At 38.0% G+C, this 18,109-nt stretch overlaps 2 protein-coding genes and 2 long non-coding RNA genes across 5 annotated transcripts; 2 read left to right on the top strand and 2 right to left on the bottom strand.

Moving 5' to 3' along the window:
- Positions 1–337: 337 nt before the first annotated feature.
- Positions 338–2,476, bottom strand: LOC130993168 (uncharacterized). Of its 2 annotated transcripts, XR_009091592.1 has the most exons (3): positions 1,847–2,444; positions 1,563–1,728; positions 338–821 (listed from the first exon to the last, which is right to left on the bottom strand). It is a non-coding gene; the product is annotated as an uncharacterized LOC130993168 (long non-coding RNA). The 2 variants fall into 2 exon arrangements; XR_009091591.1 differs by having other exon boundaries at positions 1,563–2,476.
- A 5,812-nt stretch (positions 2,477–8,288) lies between these two features.
- LOC130993932 (uncharacterized) lies at positions 8,289–9,789 on the top strand. Its single transcript, XM_057918969.1, has 2 exons — positions 8,289–9,646; positions 9,741–9,789. Exons 1-2 carry the CDS (start codon positions 8,289–8,291, stop codon positions 9,787–9,789), a joined length of 1,407 nt encoding a protein of 468 aa, XP_057774952.1.
- On the top strand, positions 9,767–10,871 carry LOC130993169 (uncharacterized). Its single transcript, XM_057917946.1, has 2 exons — positions 9,767–10,327; positions 10,390–10,871. Exons 1-2 carry the CDS (start codon positions 9,795–9,797, stop codon positions 10,727–10,729), a joined length of 873 nt encoding a protein of 290 aa, XP_057773929.1. The 5' UTR covers positions 9,767–9,794; the 3' UTR covers positions 10,730–10,871.
- A 4,500-nt stretch (positions 10,872–15,371) lies between these two features.
- On the bottom strand, positions 15,372–17,147 carry LOC130993170 (uncharacterized). Its single transcript, XR_009091593.1, has 2 exons — positions 17,033–17,147; positions 15,372–16,032 (listed from the first exon to the last, which is right to left on the bottom strand). It is a non-coding gene; the product is annotated as an uncharacterized LOC130993170 (long non-coding RNA).
- Positions 17,148–18,109: the final 962 nt, after the last annotated feature.

Below are 18,109 nucleotides of genomic sequence, written 5' to 3' on the forward strand. Positions count from 1 at the left end.
AAAACTTAGGGGCCCATTATTGTTAAAGCTAGTTTGGTAATATATAATTGTGTTTGATAGCTAAGTAACATAACACTAATTTAACTCTTGGTTGTTTGGTAGCCAATTGTAACTGATGGATTTAATAATAAAATGACCCTATTACCCTCATTCAATTTTAATATTTCCACCCGTAACCTACACATATGATTGATTGTTTTGTGGATTTATATTAATTGATTCTTCAATAAGATTCTCCATATGCAAGACTGCAACCAAGCCATAGACTCGAAATTTGTTCAATAAAACCAAATTTAATAAAAGAAGGGAAATATAAAGAAAATATCAATCTTGATCATGAGGAAAATCCAAACATATATTGCTCAAAGAAATCAACTTGATACACAAAATTGTCACTTTGTACAGAGGTGGGAAACAGGAAGCAAATGAAAGCTCCTATACTATATAACAATCACAAGCAATTACATGTTTCTTAGAATAGAATGCACACACTAAACTAATCTTTATATGCTACCCAGTAAAAAGAGAAAACTCAGATGATATATTGATAGTCATGAGAATCCCGAAACCATTTCCGATGTCTTCCTTTGGCTACTTGTATGCTTCAAGAAAATTCTGCTAGACTAAAGGCGAGATGTCATTTTAGTTATATGACTGCGATCCATTGAAAAGGAAGTTCTGCAGATCAATTTTCCACTAGAAGAAAACTGACATCTCACATATCCACCAGAATGTTACTAGTGGATGATCTCATGAATCCGGTCTACATTATTCTACAGATGCAAGAATCTGACTCGTCCTTTTCTGAGTCGCTCATATCACTGCAAGGTAAAAGAATGGAACATTACATGAGGCAAATGACAAGCAATTATATATTCATTTGTAGCATCAATAGAGAACCTACTGCTAATGTAAAGTAAATTTGTTTCACTTTAAATGCAATGGCTTCCATACACTTGAAGCTTAAGAGATAAGTTCTTAATAAGGTTTGAAACTTATAATGAGCATCATACAACACCAATTGAAGAGCAAAGCAAATGTTAGATAAGTTCTGAATAATGTCTGAAACTACGCAGTTCAACCAATATTGACATTATCCTCATCACATAGTATAACATATTGACAACCTCCATATATATGGTTTATAGTTTTGTACCTCAATATTTTAGAAACAATAAAATGATGATTAAATGTTGAACACCATAGTTGCAGATCCTCATCAATTTCAGTTTAAATCTATGATTTGTCATACTGTAGCATCAACATATGATTGAAAACAAAAGGGAGCAGAAAATCGAGCATAGCCACCAACAAGATCATCCCTTCAACCATGTATATTCTATAACAACATTGATTATCTGATTCTATGCCATTGAATAAGCATCTTCCAAATTTATGCAACTTAGTGCAGTTCCTTAGTAATAAATTGAACAGCATATTGAAAAACTCAAGAACTAACATCAGCAATGAGCACAATTACAAGAATCCAATGTCATAACCTAACCACAAATCATGCAACATCAACAACACAAAACATCAAAAACAAAAAATATCCCAATTACCTCGGTTGAAACTCCAAGATTTCTGCAAGCTTATCTCCATTGTTATCCATCCAGTGAACTTTCCTCTTAGGTTTAGCATAAATTGCTTCTTCGACGGATCAGAATTTCGCTATCCATACACAAATTCTCCAAAAATAAGTGTTCGGATAACACAGACTGCTACGAGCTGCAGTCTCGAACAACAATGAACTAGAGGGAGAGAGAGAGAGAGAGAGAGAGGAAAACCATTGAAATTGAAATATTTGATGTGTGTGTGAGAGAGAGAGGTGTGTTTGTGTGTTTACTTCTACTTTGTTGGCAGTAGTGAAGGCTTTGTGTGAGTGAAATTTGAGATTGATGTATTGGAAATTAGATTTCCTTTGATTTGTCAATCACGTCGACGCCCAAGAGGAGCAACACATCTATTCGTCGAAGCTCATCGACGCCCTCCGCCACCTCCGCAGCCCCGATTCCGGCCACGCTGCACGTGACGCCGCCGACCGGTTGCTGGAGGCGTCCGCTCGGGGCAAGACCCGATGAAGCAGAGTCATCCTCACCAACTGCCTCAGCCTCCGCCTCGCTCACATCAACAAGAAGCACAAGAAAGTGGCTAAGCCGACCGCCGGAAAATCCCGCTCGAGAAAGCCGGCGTCGCAAAAGCATATGCCGCCAAGGCACAAGAGGAATCCATCGAAAATATCTGCAACCCAGGAGAAAGAAGGGTAAAAATGAAATCTTATTTAACTTTGTAGATACTGTAGCAGTAGGTAGAAAATAAACTGGCCAATTTGACCAGTCTAATTACCGAGCATTAACGTTTGAATACCAGCGGGCCTTGGTTTGCAACGGGCCCCGTTGGTAATTAAATGTGACTAGCAAACACCCGGTAGACGCGGGTTAATTTAACAAACCAGTCAAAACTTGGTTATCAAACGGGCCCTTAGTTAATTAAATATTTTGAAATGTTTGTAATTAGCTGATTATTTTGATTTTATGTAATAGTATTTCATAAAATTTCTATGCTATGATCGTGTTAGATGCATTTTCATGTGTTTTTTGTATTTATATTTGATTTTTGATATCACATACCAGATTGTGAAATAAAAATACAAAAAATAAATAAAATTCTTACATAAAATATATTTTACACACAATTAAATTGATTTATAGTCACAAACAAATAATATTTTTTCCTAATATTTAAATATTAATTTTTTTAATACAATTTATTACCCACACATATATTATATCAATTACCTACACATATAAATTGTGACGTGTCAATATCGAATGCCACATCATCATCTACATAATTTCCATGTCAGCATTATATTACGACAAAAATATATTTATCTACACATAAGAGACACTTTTAGTGACATATATATGTGTCGACAATATTATTAAATTTATCCACACATAAATATATATGTGGGTAAAAACTTTTCCCTACATTTTTATTGTGACACATGTTGACATTTACATTATGTGTGGGTAAACATCTATACCTACACATAACCATACCTTTAACCACACTTACGTGTGTGGGCGAAAACTCAATTTCTTGTAGTGTTTGCCGATAAATTTCCTGACAAAATACTTGAATTAAATCAATTACAAAGATTTTTAGGAAGTCTAAATTATATCGGAGATTTTTATGAGGATCTTGCACAAGATTGCAAATTATTATTCCAAAGGTTAAAGAAAAATCCTTTACCATGGACTGAAGATCATACTAATGCAGTAAAACGCATTAAGAAAAGAGTTAAAGAACTCCCATGCTTATCTATTGCTAATCCTGAAGCATTCAAAATTATTGAGACAGATGCATCCGAAATCGGCTATGGTGGAATTCTTAAACAAAGAAACCCTGAAAATTCTAAAGAAGAACTAGTTAGATTTACATCTGGAATTTGGAATAATGCCCAGAAGAATTATTCTACTGTTAAAAAAGAATTACTTGCTATTGTTAAATGTGTCCTTAAATTTGAAGGAGACATTTTAAACAATAAATTTTTAATAAGAGTTGATTGCAAATCTGCCAAATATATTCTCTTTAACGATGTTAAAAACATCGCATCAAAACAAATTTTTGCTAGATGGCAAGCTATTTTAGCATGTTTATATATATATATATATATATATTTATATTAATATTTAAAATTTTTATTCTCATATATGTGTATATATATATATAAATATATATATATATATTAAAATATTATAAAATAAATTTTAAATTTGCATTAAGTTAAGTGTATACATTTATCGTTTTGAACACTAAATCGATGGACCTTACGTAGCCAAGAATACCTACAACTAATTAAGTACTAGCATTTTCGAAATAGATGGTGAGGTGGAGGTAATAATGTAGTACTGTGGACCTGTGTTTGCTGTAGTGATGACAATCGGGTACAACGGGCATGGATAGTGACTATCCATATTCATACCCGCAAATTAAATAGATGATAGATTTTAACCAAGAAATTATCCATGGATATCAAATGCTATCCAAACTCGCCATCTGCGAATACCCGCTACCCGTCAGATATCCGCCAACTCGCTATCAATTGGATACCCGCTACTTGCTATCCACCGGATACTCACGAAATAGAATTTAAATATAAATTAATAATAAATTTAACACAAAAAAATAAATTCACCACAAATTAAATGACATAGTTCAAATTTTGCTAGGGGCCTTAGGGTTTAGGTAGTGTTTGGGCCTCTTTTTATAAAGGATATGTTGGCCCATATCTGATATGTATATCCAAAGTCCATATTTTAAGGGTATTTTCGTGGGTATTTCGCGGATATTTTTCGCGGGTATGGATAATAAGTATCCAAACTCATATCCGCGAACTAAATGCATAGTGAATTATAACTACGAAACTATCCGTGGATATCAAATATCTCTGAAACCTGCATCTATTAGGGTCGGATAATCACGAATATCCGTTATCCGCGGATAAATTGTCATCCCTAGTTTGCAGGAAAAAGAAACAGTGGGTGGGTATGTATTACTTTTGAGTTTGAGATAGCAAAAGTATAAATTATTGTAGTTAATTTTTTTTTCTCTAAGCAATAAAAATAAGTAATTCACACGTAAATGAGACTACTATTCACACAAAAGTAGAAAAATTGAATTTAAAAACTTTTTATAAAAGAGAATTTTTGGGTGTTTCAACTTTGCCACTTAAATTATGCCCGACAATTAAGTTGCACTATTATTTTCTTGTTTTCTAATTGTAATCTTATTTCGATTGATTTTTTTATACATGTAAAATAGTATTAAGATAAATGTTAAACAATAAGATATTGGGCACGGTAAATAATTAATTTAGAGAATGCAATATCGAAGAGAAATATTTTATAAGTGTTGTTGTTGATGTGAAAGAATATAATAAATTGAAACCTGAAAATTAAAGATATTTTTAGGGGTGATTCTTTTAAGGTCACGTGAATAAGATACTCCCTTTGTCTCGTGAAATTAATTTTTTATTCTATTTTAAAATATCCAAAATAAATAGTCTATTTTTTTTAATTAATGTTATATAAAAATATTATTTTACTAAATTAATCTTATTTAATATTCTACTTAAATGTGAAAATGATGTGTAAATATAATAAATAAGGGTATAAAAAATAAAAACACAATTTATGAGTTGATTAATAAAGAAAATTAAATGCATTTTTTTTAATATGTGTGAAAAATGAAATGGGACTAGATTGATGGGATGGAGGAAGTAACATAGATTATATGACTTGGCCTGGGCGGGATTCGCGGGAACAGCCTCTTGGGTCACCATTTACCACTCTTTTTTAACACATTTAAATAAAATTTAAACACATAATATTACATATTCTTATTGTTATTCTCTCTTTAAATTAAGTTTAATATTGCTATATTTTCACAAACAAATTAAAACTCTTCTATTCTCATAATTTTAATTGCAATATTTGTTTTGTTATTAAGTGAAGTAGTATCAATTATAAATGCACGATAATATTTTTTTTTAAATATGATTATAAATTTTGAATATAATAAAATTTATTATAAGTAATGGTAAGTAGTTTAAAAATATATTAGAATGAATTGGTGTCCCTTATGAAAGTGAAAATGGTTAGATTAATGGTTGTACATGTGGATGCAAGATGAATATTTTATTGAAAATTAGGTTAAATTGAATTGGAAGAAAGTCGTGAGTTTATATAGTTGTAAAAAACAGATACTAAAATTCAATCCCCATTATGACCTGTACTATATAAGTCTAAAATATTAGTGAAGATAATATTTAATAATGATGCAAGTACAAACAAACCCAATCTCTGAAAACTTTTAACTTCATAAAGAAGAGAAGACAAGGGTCAATCTATTACACAACTAATTTTGAGCCAACATCTGCACCGCCATAACTAAATGCATCGCTCAAAAGGAATATAATAAAAGCATTAAGCATATGCTCATTTCCAGCCGAAAGAGAAACACACTCACAACTCATAAATCACCTCAACGCTTTCCTTTTCCACTACTTGTTGATTCTTACACGTAGATGACGGTAAATAAACGTTTTTATAATTTATTTATTAAATCATATAGAAAAATTAAAAGGTTTATAAAAACTGTGAATAGGCGAAAGTACCCACTTTTATAACTTGTCTTACAAAAGTACCCACCCAAGCCAAAGTCTAAAAAGTCAAAGCCGACATGCTTGGTTTTTTGGAAAAGCAGACCTGACATGCTTCGATTTTTGTAAAATGTCTAACTAACGTCAATTTCACAAGTTAAAAATGTGATGAAGAGACAATAATTGCCCAACTCACGTCACTTTCACAATCTAATGTATACTGTATGTTTGAAAATTTATAAAAAAATTAGCTTACGTTTGCGTTATAAAAACATTAGTAAGAGGACTAAAAATTTCACTATTATGTGTATTATGCAACAAAAAAATATTTAGAAACCAATGAAACAATTAGCCGCCGGAAATTCATAGCCGTGAACAGTAGCCGGCGGTCCAAACTATACACGGCTACTGGTCAGCGACTATGAACTTCCGGCGGCTAATTACTCCATTTGTTTTATAATATTTTTTTGTTGCATAATATACATAATAGTGAATTTTTGAGCCCTCTTAGTAATATTATATTATAACACGAATACCTTAATTTAGAGTTTTTATTTAAATTTTTAATTTTATTTTTTTTATATTACAAGAAGTATACATTGATGTCAAATATGAGAGATACTGAATCTGCAAAAAATTGGATTATAGTGGGGTAAAAATACTCACTTTATGCATGATTTGATTGAACACAAAATAATACAGTAAACACATAAAATAATAGGCTATTTTTGAAGAAAACACTTGAAACTCCTGAAATGTAAACACAAAAATATTTTAGCTCTAAAAAAACAATTAGCCGCCGGAAATTCATAGCCGTGAACAGTAGCCGGCGGTCCAAAATATACACGGCTACTGGTCAGCGGCTATGAACTTCCGGCGGCTAATTAATCCATTTGTTTCATAATATTTTTTTGTTGCATAATATACATAATAGTGAATTTTTGAGCCCTCTTAGTAATATTATATTATAACACGAATACCTTAATTTAGAGTTTTTATTTAAATTTTTAATTTTATTTTTTTATATTACAAGAAGTATACATTGATGTCAAATATGAGAGATACTGAATCTGCAAAAAATTGGATTATAGTGGGGTAATAATACTCACTTTATGCATGATTTGATTGAACACAAAATAATACAGTAAACACATAAAATAATAGGCTATTTTTGAATAAAACACTTGAAACTCATGAAATGTAACCAAAAAAATATTTGAGCTCTAAAAAAACAATTAGCCGCCAGAAATGCAAATCCGGTCGTACTAGCCGTGTGAAATTTTTCACACACGGGTAGTGAATCCGGCTACGATTTTGTGGCGGCTAATATTTGTTTTGGGAGCAAAAAATCATTTTGAAGTAATACATATGGTTGTAAAATTTTTTACCTTGTTATGAATGTTTGAAAGTAACATATGTATCCCTTTTTGTGTATTTCTATTTATTTGTTAATGTTTTAGTCAAAAAAGTACATGTCCACATGAAATAAGAGATAAGGTGACTGCACAAATTTGGATTGTAATGAGGCTTTAATGCTCACTTTCTGCATGCATTTGATTGCACATTGAATAATAGATTGAAGTGTACTGAATGAATGAACAATACATTTCACGTGAATTTGTACAAAGGAATCTAATATTAGTCTATAATGGCTACACTTGTGAATGAGAAAACATAAATCCAAATACTCGTAGAAAGAGCATTCAGTTAAAAAATTGAGAAATTGAAACCCTCAAAGATTTGAGAAGTGGTTTGTGCGATAGTTGGTGCAATTGGTGTTCAAATTATACTTGAAGAGGTGATTTTCTCATATATTGTTTGTGTAATTAATAGTTTGAATGTTTTATGTTATATTTATGAGAATTTTTAAAGTGTTTATGCATATTTTAATACTACATTTTATGTGTTTTTATAGATGGAATTCGTTAGATACATATATGTGAGATACAACGGACTCGTCGATGGTATACACTATGTTGGTGGGGCTACAGAGGTCCTTCCCCTCGTCAACGAAACTATTGAGAGCCTGATGTGCAGCGTCAACAATATTATGAGGACGCATTCGTTGAGCTCGAGCTACCAATTGTATTATTTGGCGACCAATCTATTTGGTAGGGAGATGAAATGTGGCTTGGCCACAGACGATGACGTGGAAGCCTTGTTGGCAACTGCCGACTATCCCATGGTGTACGTTGAGCACTACAACGGTCCGATTGTAGAAGAAGCCTACATCCCTACTTTTAATTTTGCTGAACCTTCGGGACACGTAGATGAAGCACAATGCAGTCAGTATGAGACGCCGTATTATCATCATACGTCGTTTCATGGTGCCCAGAGCTCGCCTCCACGACAATATTTTACATGGGATGGACAACCGCTAGACGAATCTGCATGGAATCAAACCGAAAGGCTTAATGAAGTATGTGGGAGATTGAACGATGTGCGGACAGATGATGAACCTGAGCACGAAGCTGAAGGCTCGGTTGCATCAGGAGACGATGATGATTCTGATGACGAAGAATTTGACCCTGCACTCGAGGTGGGCACTGCTTCTGATGCCTCTGAGGATTTATTAGACGACGATCTAATTGATTTCACGGAGACCGAGCGAGTAGGTTGGATCCGACAAAGTACAACACGTGACGGAGATCCGACAGCCGAGACCGGTGATCTAACTAATTGGTTAGTTCCCTTGATTCCAGTGGACGCCTCGGCTTCGCTGGTTGCTCGCGAGAGTGACCCTTCTAGAGTTGATGATCTGCAGAAGAATTCTTTTTACAACAGCAAAGACGACCTGATCATTGCTGTTGGTTTGTGGAACATGAAGCGAGGCACTGAGACAAAAGTTGTCCGCTCAGATCCGGGACGAGTCTATTTCTCGTGCAAGCACTCTGACAACTGCAATTTCGATCTTCGTGCGTCTGTTCACGGCCGAGGGATGTGGAGAGTGCATAAGTTGAAAGAGCATTCATGCGAAGGGGACTTGCGCACAGCTAAAAAAATCAAGGCGCACTCGAAGGTGGTGGCAGCGTTTGTGGCAAACAGAATACGCGATGATGGAGAGGTCATTAAGCCGAAATCCATCATGGCTGAGTTAGTACGCGATTTCGGCATCAAAATCAAATATGATGTCGCGCTGCGTGCAAGAAATCTCGGGATGGATATGATATACGGTCGAGTTGATGATTCGTTCCTCCTGCTCCCAAGATATCTGTATGCCCTGAAGGAAGCGAATCCTGGCACCTTATATGATTTGGACGTAGATGTAGACTGCCGGTTCAAACATTTGTTTGTTGCTCTGTGGGCTTCCATCTCACCTTTCTACTTTCACCTTCGACCAGTGATTGTGGTTGACGGCACACACCTGAAGGGCAAAAATAGTGGCATTTTGTTTGTCGTCGTGACAAAAGACGGAAACGAGGCAGTTTTTCCCTTGGCGATCGGTGTCGGTCCGATCGAGAATGATGAGTCGTGGAAGTGGTTTATGTCACATCTGAGAGGTGCTTGCGGCGAGCCCGATAACTTACTTATTGTATCTGATGCGCATGTCTCCATCGCTAATGCTGTGAAGAGCGAGTTTTCAAATGTTACTCACGGTATTTGCTACTACCACTTGTTGAACAAGATGAAGGGTTACGGGCCCGGTGTTGCTGAGCTTTTCCGCCAGGCTGCATACGCCTACGAGCAATCAGATTACACGCGTGCAATGTCAGCCATGGCTGCTCTGAAGCCAAAGGCGTACGAGAAGTTGTTGCGCGTAGGCCCGGAGAAGTGGGCACGATCACAATGTCCTGTGTCCCGTTACAGTTTCCTTACATCCAATGCCGCCGAGAGTTTTAATGCACGTTTGCTGTGGGCCAGGCGTCTTCCAATCTGCTCGATGTTGGAGGCAGTCAGATTAGTTGTCGAGCAGTGGTTCAACGACAGGCTTGCGGCCGCACAAGAGAGCGATGAAAATCTGACTCCGGAGGCAAAACAGAAGCTCAGTGCAGAACTTGTAAAAAGTCGTCGTTACACAGCCAAGAGGACCACCGAGAGAAAATACAGGGTTCGTGCTAGTGGTCGCCATTATATGGTTGACCTTCAAAAGCAGAGCTGTGAATGCAACGAATTCAACGAGGACCAGATGCCGTGTTCTCATGCGATTGCAGCCATTACGTATGTCATTTCTATTCATGACCATTATTATATAACAAAAAGTATAATCGTTTGTTTTGCAGTGAGGCGAACGAGTCAGTGGAGGATTACGTGCACTCTTACTACTGGAACAGTTCACTAGTTGACACATACTCTGGTGACGTTAACCACTTGCCTCCCATAGAGAATTGGAATATTCCTTTCCGAATTGCATCTCAGCTTGTTTTACCAAATCTCTCTCGGCGACAAGCTGGTCGTCCAAAGGAAACTCGAGTTCGATCCGCAGGTGAAAGGCCGACTCAAAACACATCAACAGCGGAGGCATCAACTAGTAGCAAGAAACGAGCACCCAAAACGTGTGGTCTCTGTGGCGGGTCTGGTCACACACGTCGATCGTGCAAGGGTACGGCCACCGATGCGTAGTCGTATTTATGACATTAAGTTCATTTAGAGTTCCCTAATTTATTTTTCTGTTTTATTTAAGTTCATTTAGAGTTCCCTAATTATTATGATATGTTGTCCTATAGTTTATTATATTATTCTAATTATTATGATATTATTTCAATTTCATTGTTCTTTTCTTCTAAATATTAAATAATTATTATTATTACATTAGAAATAGAAATGAATTACTATATAATTTTGATAAAAATATCATAAGTTGACCGGATTGATGGATTAAATCATAACGTTGTAATTTGAAGAAATTCGATAAATTAAGTTTGAGTTAAACAATTTATAATGAACTAGGAACTAAAATGATTAAAAAGCCGCCACAAAATGTGCCTACAAAATGTGTAGCCGTGGGTAGTTACATTAGAACGGCTAATCCACACGGCTACACTTTTGTGGCGGCTAATTGTTATATTTTGGTTTGTTTGACGTTGATAAATATATTCAATTGTAATATTTGACAAATTCAAACGATAAATCAGACTTACTTAACAATGATCACCATTTACATGTCACTACAATTATGAGTTGAAATTATGAATGAGAATTTGGGAAAACGAACAACTTGTACTAATAAATTTAGAATATACCATTACAGAGTTTGAAATTATGTGATTATGCATCAAAAATGTCATTTAAGTTTGAAAAACTAATTAGCCGCCACTAATTAGTTTTTAAAGCTGTAGCCGTGGGTAATGAAGCTTGACACGGCTAAATCCTCACGGCTACACTTTTGTGGCGGCTAAGTAGTTTTTTCATCTAATCTTACAGTGTTATATGCATCACAAGTCGTCATGGCAGTAAATATAGATAAAATGATACTAGAATGTAATGTAAAAATGTTGGTAAACAAAATAGTCATAAGGATGAAAATACACTATCAAAGGTCTCTGGGGGTCGTGCAGAACTCATAGATGGCACTGCCTATCTTGTGCCTATACTCCTGAACATGGTCATTGCCCCACGACAGACTCGGCGAGTCTGCGATCAAACGCTCTACAGTCATGCACGCGAAAACACCAGAGCTCCATCGGTCAGACTGTGCGAACTGCTCGGCAGGATCGGCATACTCGATCTGGAGCTGACGCCATTGGAGATTCTGATTCGGGTTCTCCACAATGTGTGTCCGCTCGAACCAAAGGGACACCTCAAGCACCCGGTAGAAAAGGCGGCCCAAAGGAGCAAGAGCGCGCAGCATGTCGTGGCGTGGCTGTGCCAGGATCCGATACAAGTTCGGATCAAAGACGCGGCATTTACCCGTGAGCATATCAATGCTACAGATAACGAAACGCTGAAGGACAAATACAGGAACAATGACCTGTACATGAAGAAATAATTGATCAACAATCATTATTGATCAACAATCAAAGTTATTTATGATGTAGGTGTAATTGTGTACCGCAATGGCATCCATCCAATCTCCCTGACTCGATGAGGTACCCCTGCCATACACTGAATACATACGGTTGGCGTGCGGCTGCCACCCCAACACCGGAGCCTCAGAGTTTATAAGACGCTGCTCTGAAGGAGAGCTAAACATACGGCGCGCATTCGCCATGAGCTCCTTGTATTCTCTATCCAAATAAGTCTGCAAAGAAGAAAAACATTATTTCAAATAATATTTTATTATAAACGCAATAATATGTTAATGCTTACGAAGAATTCCGCATCCAATATGATATGCGTCCTGTGATCGATGTCCTGAAGCAGGTCTGTACCGGTCACCAGCCTATGCCTCAGCGTCATCATGTACGCATCTACATGCTGCACATACTTTAATGTTAATATTAAGTAAACAATAATACTACATGTAACAAGTGCATCAAAAATATTAGATACCTCGGGCTCGAGCTCTTTAGTCCTGTTCATGAGAGTCACCCAAAACTGCCTCTTGATCGGGTGCCCACTCTCTGTCACCACCAACTTCCTGTAGTTCCCACCACGGAGACGCTCCGCCATACGAGTAAATCCCTGAATATACTCCTTGTCGACGGGTTTCGGCTCGTTGCTGTGGACGTATGGGGATCTCAGCGCAGCCGAAGGCTGCCGGTCACGGTAGCTTCGGCGCAGTTGCGCATCCTCTGGTGGTGGTGGACAAACATTGAGGGGAATGGCAGGTGTTGCCCCAGAAGCAGAAGCTCCCTATATTTACATTAAAACAACACAAGTTAAACATATAAACAGTCCATAAATGACACGTAATTTCAATTAGAAGTTAAATTTAAAACAAATACTGAGCTTTTACCCCACTAAACTGCTGCCATAAACGCTCCATCTCTTCCTGAGAATATCCAGCCTCGGCCAGAATCGGCAGCGAAGAACGAGGCGGCTCGAATGGGTGTGCTGAGCTCGAGGGCTGCTCAGTGTACGAGTAGCGTGGCCCCAGATATGGGGTCAACTGTAGGCCAGCCCCAAAAGTCGTGGGCACACCAAAACCAGTATGCGGGCCCGGTGGGGTTTGATAATCATCACTGCCGGAGTGACCCGCGTCCCTAGCAGGCGCCTCGTGTGCAGGGGACCTCTGCTGTGATGGCGCATCCTCCGTCTCGGGCTCCGTCTCGGGCTCGGGCTCTCGTCGCCTGTCCGATTGAGGTCTTGGAGCAGGCATGGGCTGACGTACATCGGTGCTATGCGAGCATCGGCAACGCATACACCCAAAGGTCTCCTCTGCCCAATTCTTCAGCCTCGTGAATAGGCTCTCCTCCACACGCCTCGCCACCCGGCCCTCACTCTCGCGCACCATCTGCTCCATGCGCTGCCACTCCTGCTCGCTCAAACCAGAAGGTCCATGAGCAGCACTGCTCTCTCCCCCGTATCTGGGCCTCCTGTGACTCTGTGACCTCCGGCCGGAAGTCACGGGGCGATCGCCGCCGCCAGTCTGATCCCGTTGGCCACTGCTCGACGAGGACGAAACCACCTGTGGTCTTTGCCGCTTTCCCCGATCTTCGCGCCTCGAACTGCGACGTCGGGGTTCCACCTGAATAGATGCCTCAGAGCGGTCCCCACCACTCACATCCGGTCGAGGATTCCTCTGGCCGAAGACGCCCGGACCTGGAAACTGGACATCTCCTTCATTCGCGACCGATAGCCACCACTGCGTCCTCGCCTCCTGCTATTCGGGCTGCAACTCATAAAGATCGTTCTCCTACAATAAAAAATATATGTACATGATGATTAATATTCATAACATCAAATATAATTAACTAATAAACACTTAAATTATTACCGGTGACTCAAATAGGGGCTGCAAATCTTCACTGATTTTACTCAAGAAGGTCCACCTCTTGAATCTAGGTATTATCCCGGCATTATGTAGAGCGACGGCTCTGCCCAAGCCGGGAACAACCTCAAGACCCCAAGTATATAGAGCCCAAGAAGGCCCATAGAAGTGGTACTTCCATTTTTTCGACATCTTCTTCATCCTGTAGTTCAAGCGATTATATGCCGCTGCACCCCAAGGAAATGTGGAGAACTCCGACAAGTCTTCCACCAAAGCCCACGTCCAGATCTCCACGGGTCGTGGCAAATCCACGCCCAAAACAAATGCGTGTAGCACCAACAGGTGGGCCACACGCAGTGCTACCGAGCCGTCGGGGTCGACAATCTCCGTCCACTGATCAAAAAAAATGTTTGCCAACTCCTGAACTGACAAGCGCTGCCCGCCACAAACTCGTGTGTAGGCTACATTGTTTCTCAAATTGTGGGAGGCTAATGGATCGAAATGATGTGGCCCAAATGGCAATCCGGTCACAAGAGCGAAAGCGGCGTGATCAAGGCAAACCTTCTTGCCGTTGATGTAGAACCACATCACATCGTCACTATCCAGCAGATGACGAGAGACAATATGGTGCAATGCCATGTTGCACCTGTTGCCCGGCTCCCAATCCAACAAATGTCCAAAGCAACCCTGCCTGAACGTATTCTCCAGTGCGTCGCCCCCAATTTCCCTCAGTCGCTCGGGTACCCGGGACAAATAACTGGTCTTGTAGTAAGAACTGATCTGCGTCCCGAGGCGATTTATTGTTTTGGGCCTCCGATAACCGATCTATTCAATACCAAAAATATATCAATTAAAAAGCCAAAATATAATTAATTAAGAAAAATAACACAAAATTTAATAATAACATAAGTAATTCAACCAAATAGAATTAAACAATTTATTAATAATTCACGAAAATAATTATGTACATGTAGAGGATCTTCTCGTTAGTTTCAATTTATGCACTACCCAATTCAATTCTTTGGTTGTGTATTTTATTTAAATTATTGAAATGATTTTAAAATTAAACTAAATCAATTTATATACAAACTAATTCACAAATAACATAACTAATTCAACCAAAATGACTACAACAAAATAACATAAGTAATTCACGAAAATAATTAATTATTTTCGTCCCAACAAAATAATTAAACATAATGACTACAACCAAAATGAATATACAACCAATAATTAATTATTTTCGTCCCAACATAAGTAAATTCCATCCCAATAATTAAACAAAATGACTACAACAAAATAACTACAACCAAAATTGTAACACCCTAATCTAATTAAAGTGTTAAAATGAATTTAAATGACTTTTGACAGCGAAAAACATAAGGATTTAAATTATAAAGAAATTCAAAGAAATAAATTCCTAAATAAAATATTTGAAATAACTTTAAAAGAAGGCCAGCCATGGAGGAAAAGCTAATATGATAAGTTATATCAAAACTCAAAAGTAGTTTTAGACTTTGAAACCATACAAAGCAAAAGGCTAGATGTAACTACGCCATCATATTTTTCAAAATATATATATACGTGACGCGCCCATTCGATCCTCCACGCGTCTCCAACCTTAGTTACCTGAAAATGTTAAATATGGGATGAGCATATGAAATATACTCAGTGTGGGAAACATGCAATAATTGTCCACGTTAATAAAATGGTCAACACATACGCACTGCACTGTACTGATAACTGAAATTCGCACGGTGGCATACCAAGGACTTTAAAGTCCTGGACCCATTGAGCAGGCCCCTGGCGAATAGGTTGCAACCCTAACTGTAACATGAAATCGCATTGTGGCATACCAAGGACGGTGAAGTCCTGAACCCATTGAGCGGGCCCCTAGCGATATAACTGAATTTACAACACATATGGCAAACACATACTATTAAAATGGACAACAATTAACCACGGCATGTACTGAAATAAATCCCACACCTGTAACTTGAACTTTGAAATTGACTGCGAGAATTTAAAGTTCACGTTCCTAGTCGCGCCGCACCTAGTCAGATAAATTCAAATAATAAAACATGAGGGCCTAATTGAACTTTAAAAATAATAATAATAATAGTAGTTTAAATCTTAAGAATTTATTATCATAAAATCATTTGGAAAATAATTGGTCTAATGAATCAAATAATAAAATGTATGCTTCTTTAAAACTTTGAGTTGGGATTTAATAAAAAAAATAATCAGGCCCAACTTAATAATGCAATTTAAAATATGAAGTCCAGCCCATTTAAAATAAGAGCCCAACAATTAAATTAAAACCTTCCTAGGCCCAAGCCCATACTTCCTTCTCTCCCTTAAATCCCTAATTTAACTCACTTCCACCACACAAACACAAAATACGCAGCCCCCATTTCCCCTTCTCCCTCTCTCTCTCTCGGTCACCTGCCGCCGCGCCACCGGACGGCAGCGCCGTCGGCGGAGACCGGCAGCTCCGCCTTCTCTCCCTCTTGCCCTCTTATCTCTCCTCACCATCCTCTCTGTCCTTTCCTCACTGTGCCCCAGTCGCAGCCGCAACTCCCCTTCCCTTTTCTCCGGCGATCCACGTCGCCTGCCACCACCTTTTCTTGCCCGGCAGAAGCACCGCCGTCGCCGTCCCACGACAGACAGTAGCAGCCGCCCAGCCACCTCCTCCCCCTATCTCGACTGGAACAGCGGGGCAGCCGCCGAAGCCATAGCGCCGCCGCCGTCCCTGCTTCTCTACACCGCCGCCTCGGCACATGCAGCGGCGGCCGTTGCTCCGACGAGCAACCCCTTACCCCATGTCATTTTAATTCCCTCCATTATTCTAGGTTTCTAAATCTAAGTTTCTTTATTGTAAAAACAGTGAAATATGCATTCTATTTCAATTTCTTATGAAATACAAACACTAAATTTATTGATGTATGTATGCAAGTTTGGATTTGGAAACTCTTGGTTTTGGGCAGAAATTAGAGAAACTATTGAGATGCTGAAATAAAATTACATAAGCTCTGTACAAGAATTAAAATTACCACTTGAATCGAAAGCAGCAGAAACAAGAAGTTGATTGCTGGGTTTTTGAGTTATTTTCAGAAAATGAAAGAATTTAACATTGGAAAAATTGAGGCGGTGGAAAACAGAGGTGATTAAGGCTGATGTTTTAAATAAGAAGGCTTGAAATGGTGCTTGCAGCTCAAGAAAGTTTGAGATGAAACGTGGCTGTAGCATAAATCAGATCACGTGGCTGATGGAAATAAGCTTAGAATTTGTGGTTAAAATTTAATACATATCTTGGCTAAGGAAGAAAAACACGTATTGCCTTGATTTTATAAAATGTTATGGGCTTAAATTTCAGCCCAAGGAAAAATATATAAATAAAATACACATAAGGCCCAATATAGAAGATTTGCAAATGTTTATTTTATTGGCCCAAATATGACTTAATATTCTTGAGCATAAAATTTTATTGCTAAAGTCGTAATATGTAATCTAAATTTATTTATCTAACTAGGGGCGCGACTATACCATTTACGAACTTGCTATATAAATATATTCTTTTCATGATATAAAAAAAATGGTTAAAAATTTAAATAATGCAATCAAACAAAATAATTAAATAATTAAATGGGTTTCGGGCTGTCACAACCCTACCCACTAAAAGAAAATTTCGTCCTCGAAATTTAACTTACTTGGTTCTAAGTGGGGATAGCGAGCTAGGATTTCTTCTTCACGTTCCCAAGTTGCTTCATCAGGTCCGTGCCTAGTCCACTGAATTTTTACCAAGGGTATTTCTTTACCTCGCAAAACCTTTACCTTTCGATCTAGTATGACACTCGGCTCTTCTTCGTACGTGAGGTCCTTATTGATTTGAAGTTCTTCATGATGAATGATGTGACTAGGATCGTGCAGATATTTTCGCAGCATGGAGACGTGAAACACGTTGTGGACAGCCGACAATTCTGGCGTTAAAGCTAAACGATAGGCTACGTCTCCTATGCGCTCGAGGATCTCAAAAGGTCCTATAAATCGAGGCCTCAACTTCCCTTTCTTGCCGAATCGTAGGACTCCTTTCATTGGTGCTACTTTGAGAAAAACTTTTTCGCCAACCT

The sequence above is a fragment of the Salvia miltiorrhiza genome, chromosome 7, assembly GCF_028751815.1.
Source record: "Salvia miltiorrhiza cultivar Shanhuang (shh) chromosome 7, IMPLAD_Smil_shh, whole genome shotgun sequence".
NCBI classification, from domain to species: domain Eukaryota; kingdom Viridiplantae; phylum Streptophyta; class Magnoliopsida; order Lamiales; family Lamiaceae; genus Salvia; species Salvia miltiorrhiza.

Excerpts from the sequence above, each read along its gene's own strand:
- LOC130993932 (XM_057918969.1), top strand. The coding sequence starts at position 8,289 with ATGAAATGTGGCTTGGCCACAGACGATGACGTGGAAGCCTTGTTGGCA. Across the intron at positions 9,647-9,740 it reads GAGAATGATGAGTCGTGGAA|AGCGAGTTTTCAAATGTTAC; the intron begins GTGGTTTATGTC and ends AATGCTGTGAAG.
- LOC130993169 (XM_057917946.1), top strand. The coding sequence starts at position 9,795 with ATGAAGGGTTACGGGCCCGGTGTTGCTGAGCTTTTCCGCCAGGCTGCA. Across the intron at positions 10,328-10,389 it reads CATGCGATTGCAGCCATTAC|TGAGGCGAACGAGTCAGTGG; the intron begins GTATGTCATTTC and ends TTTGTTTTGCAG.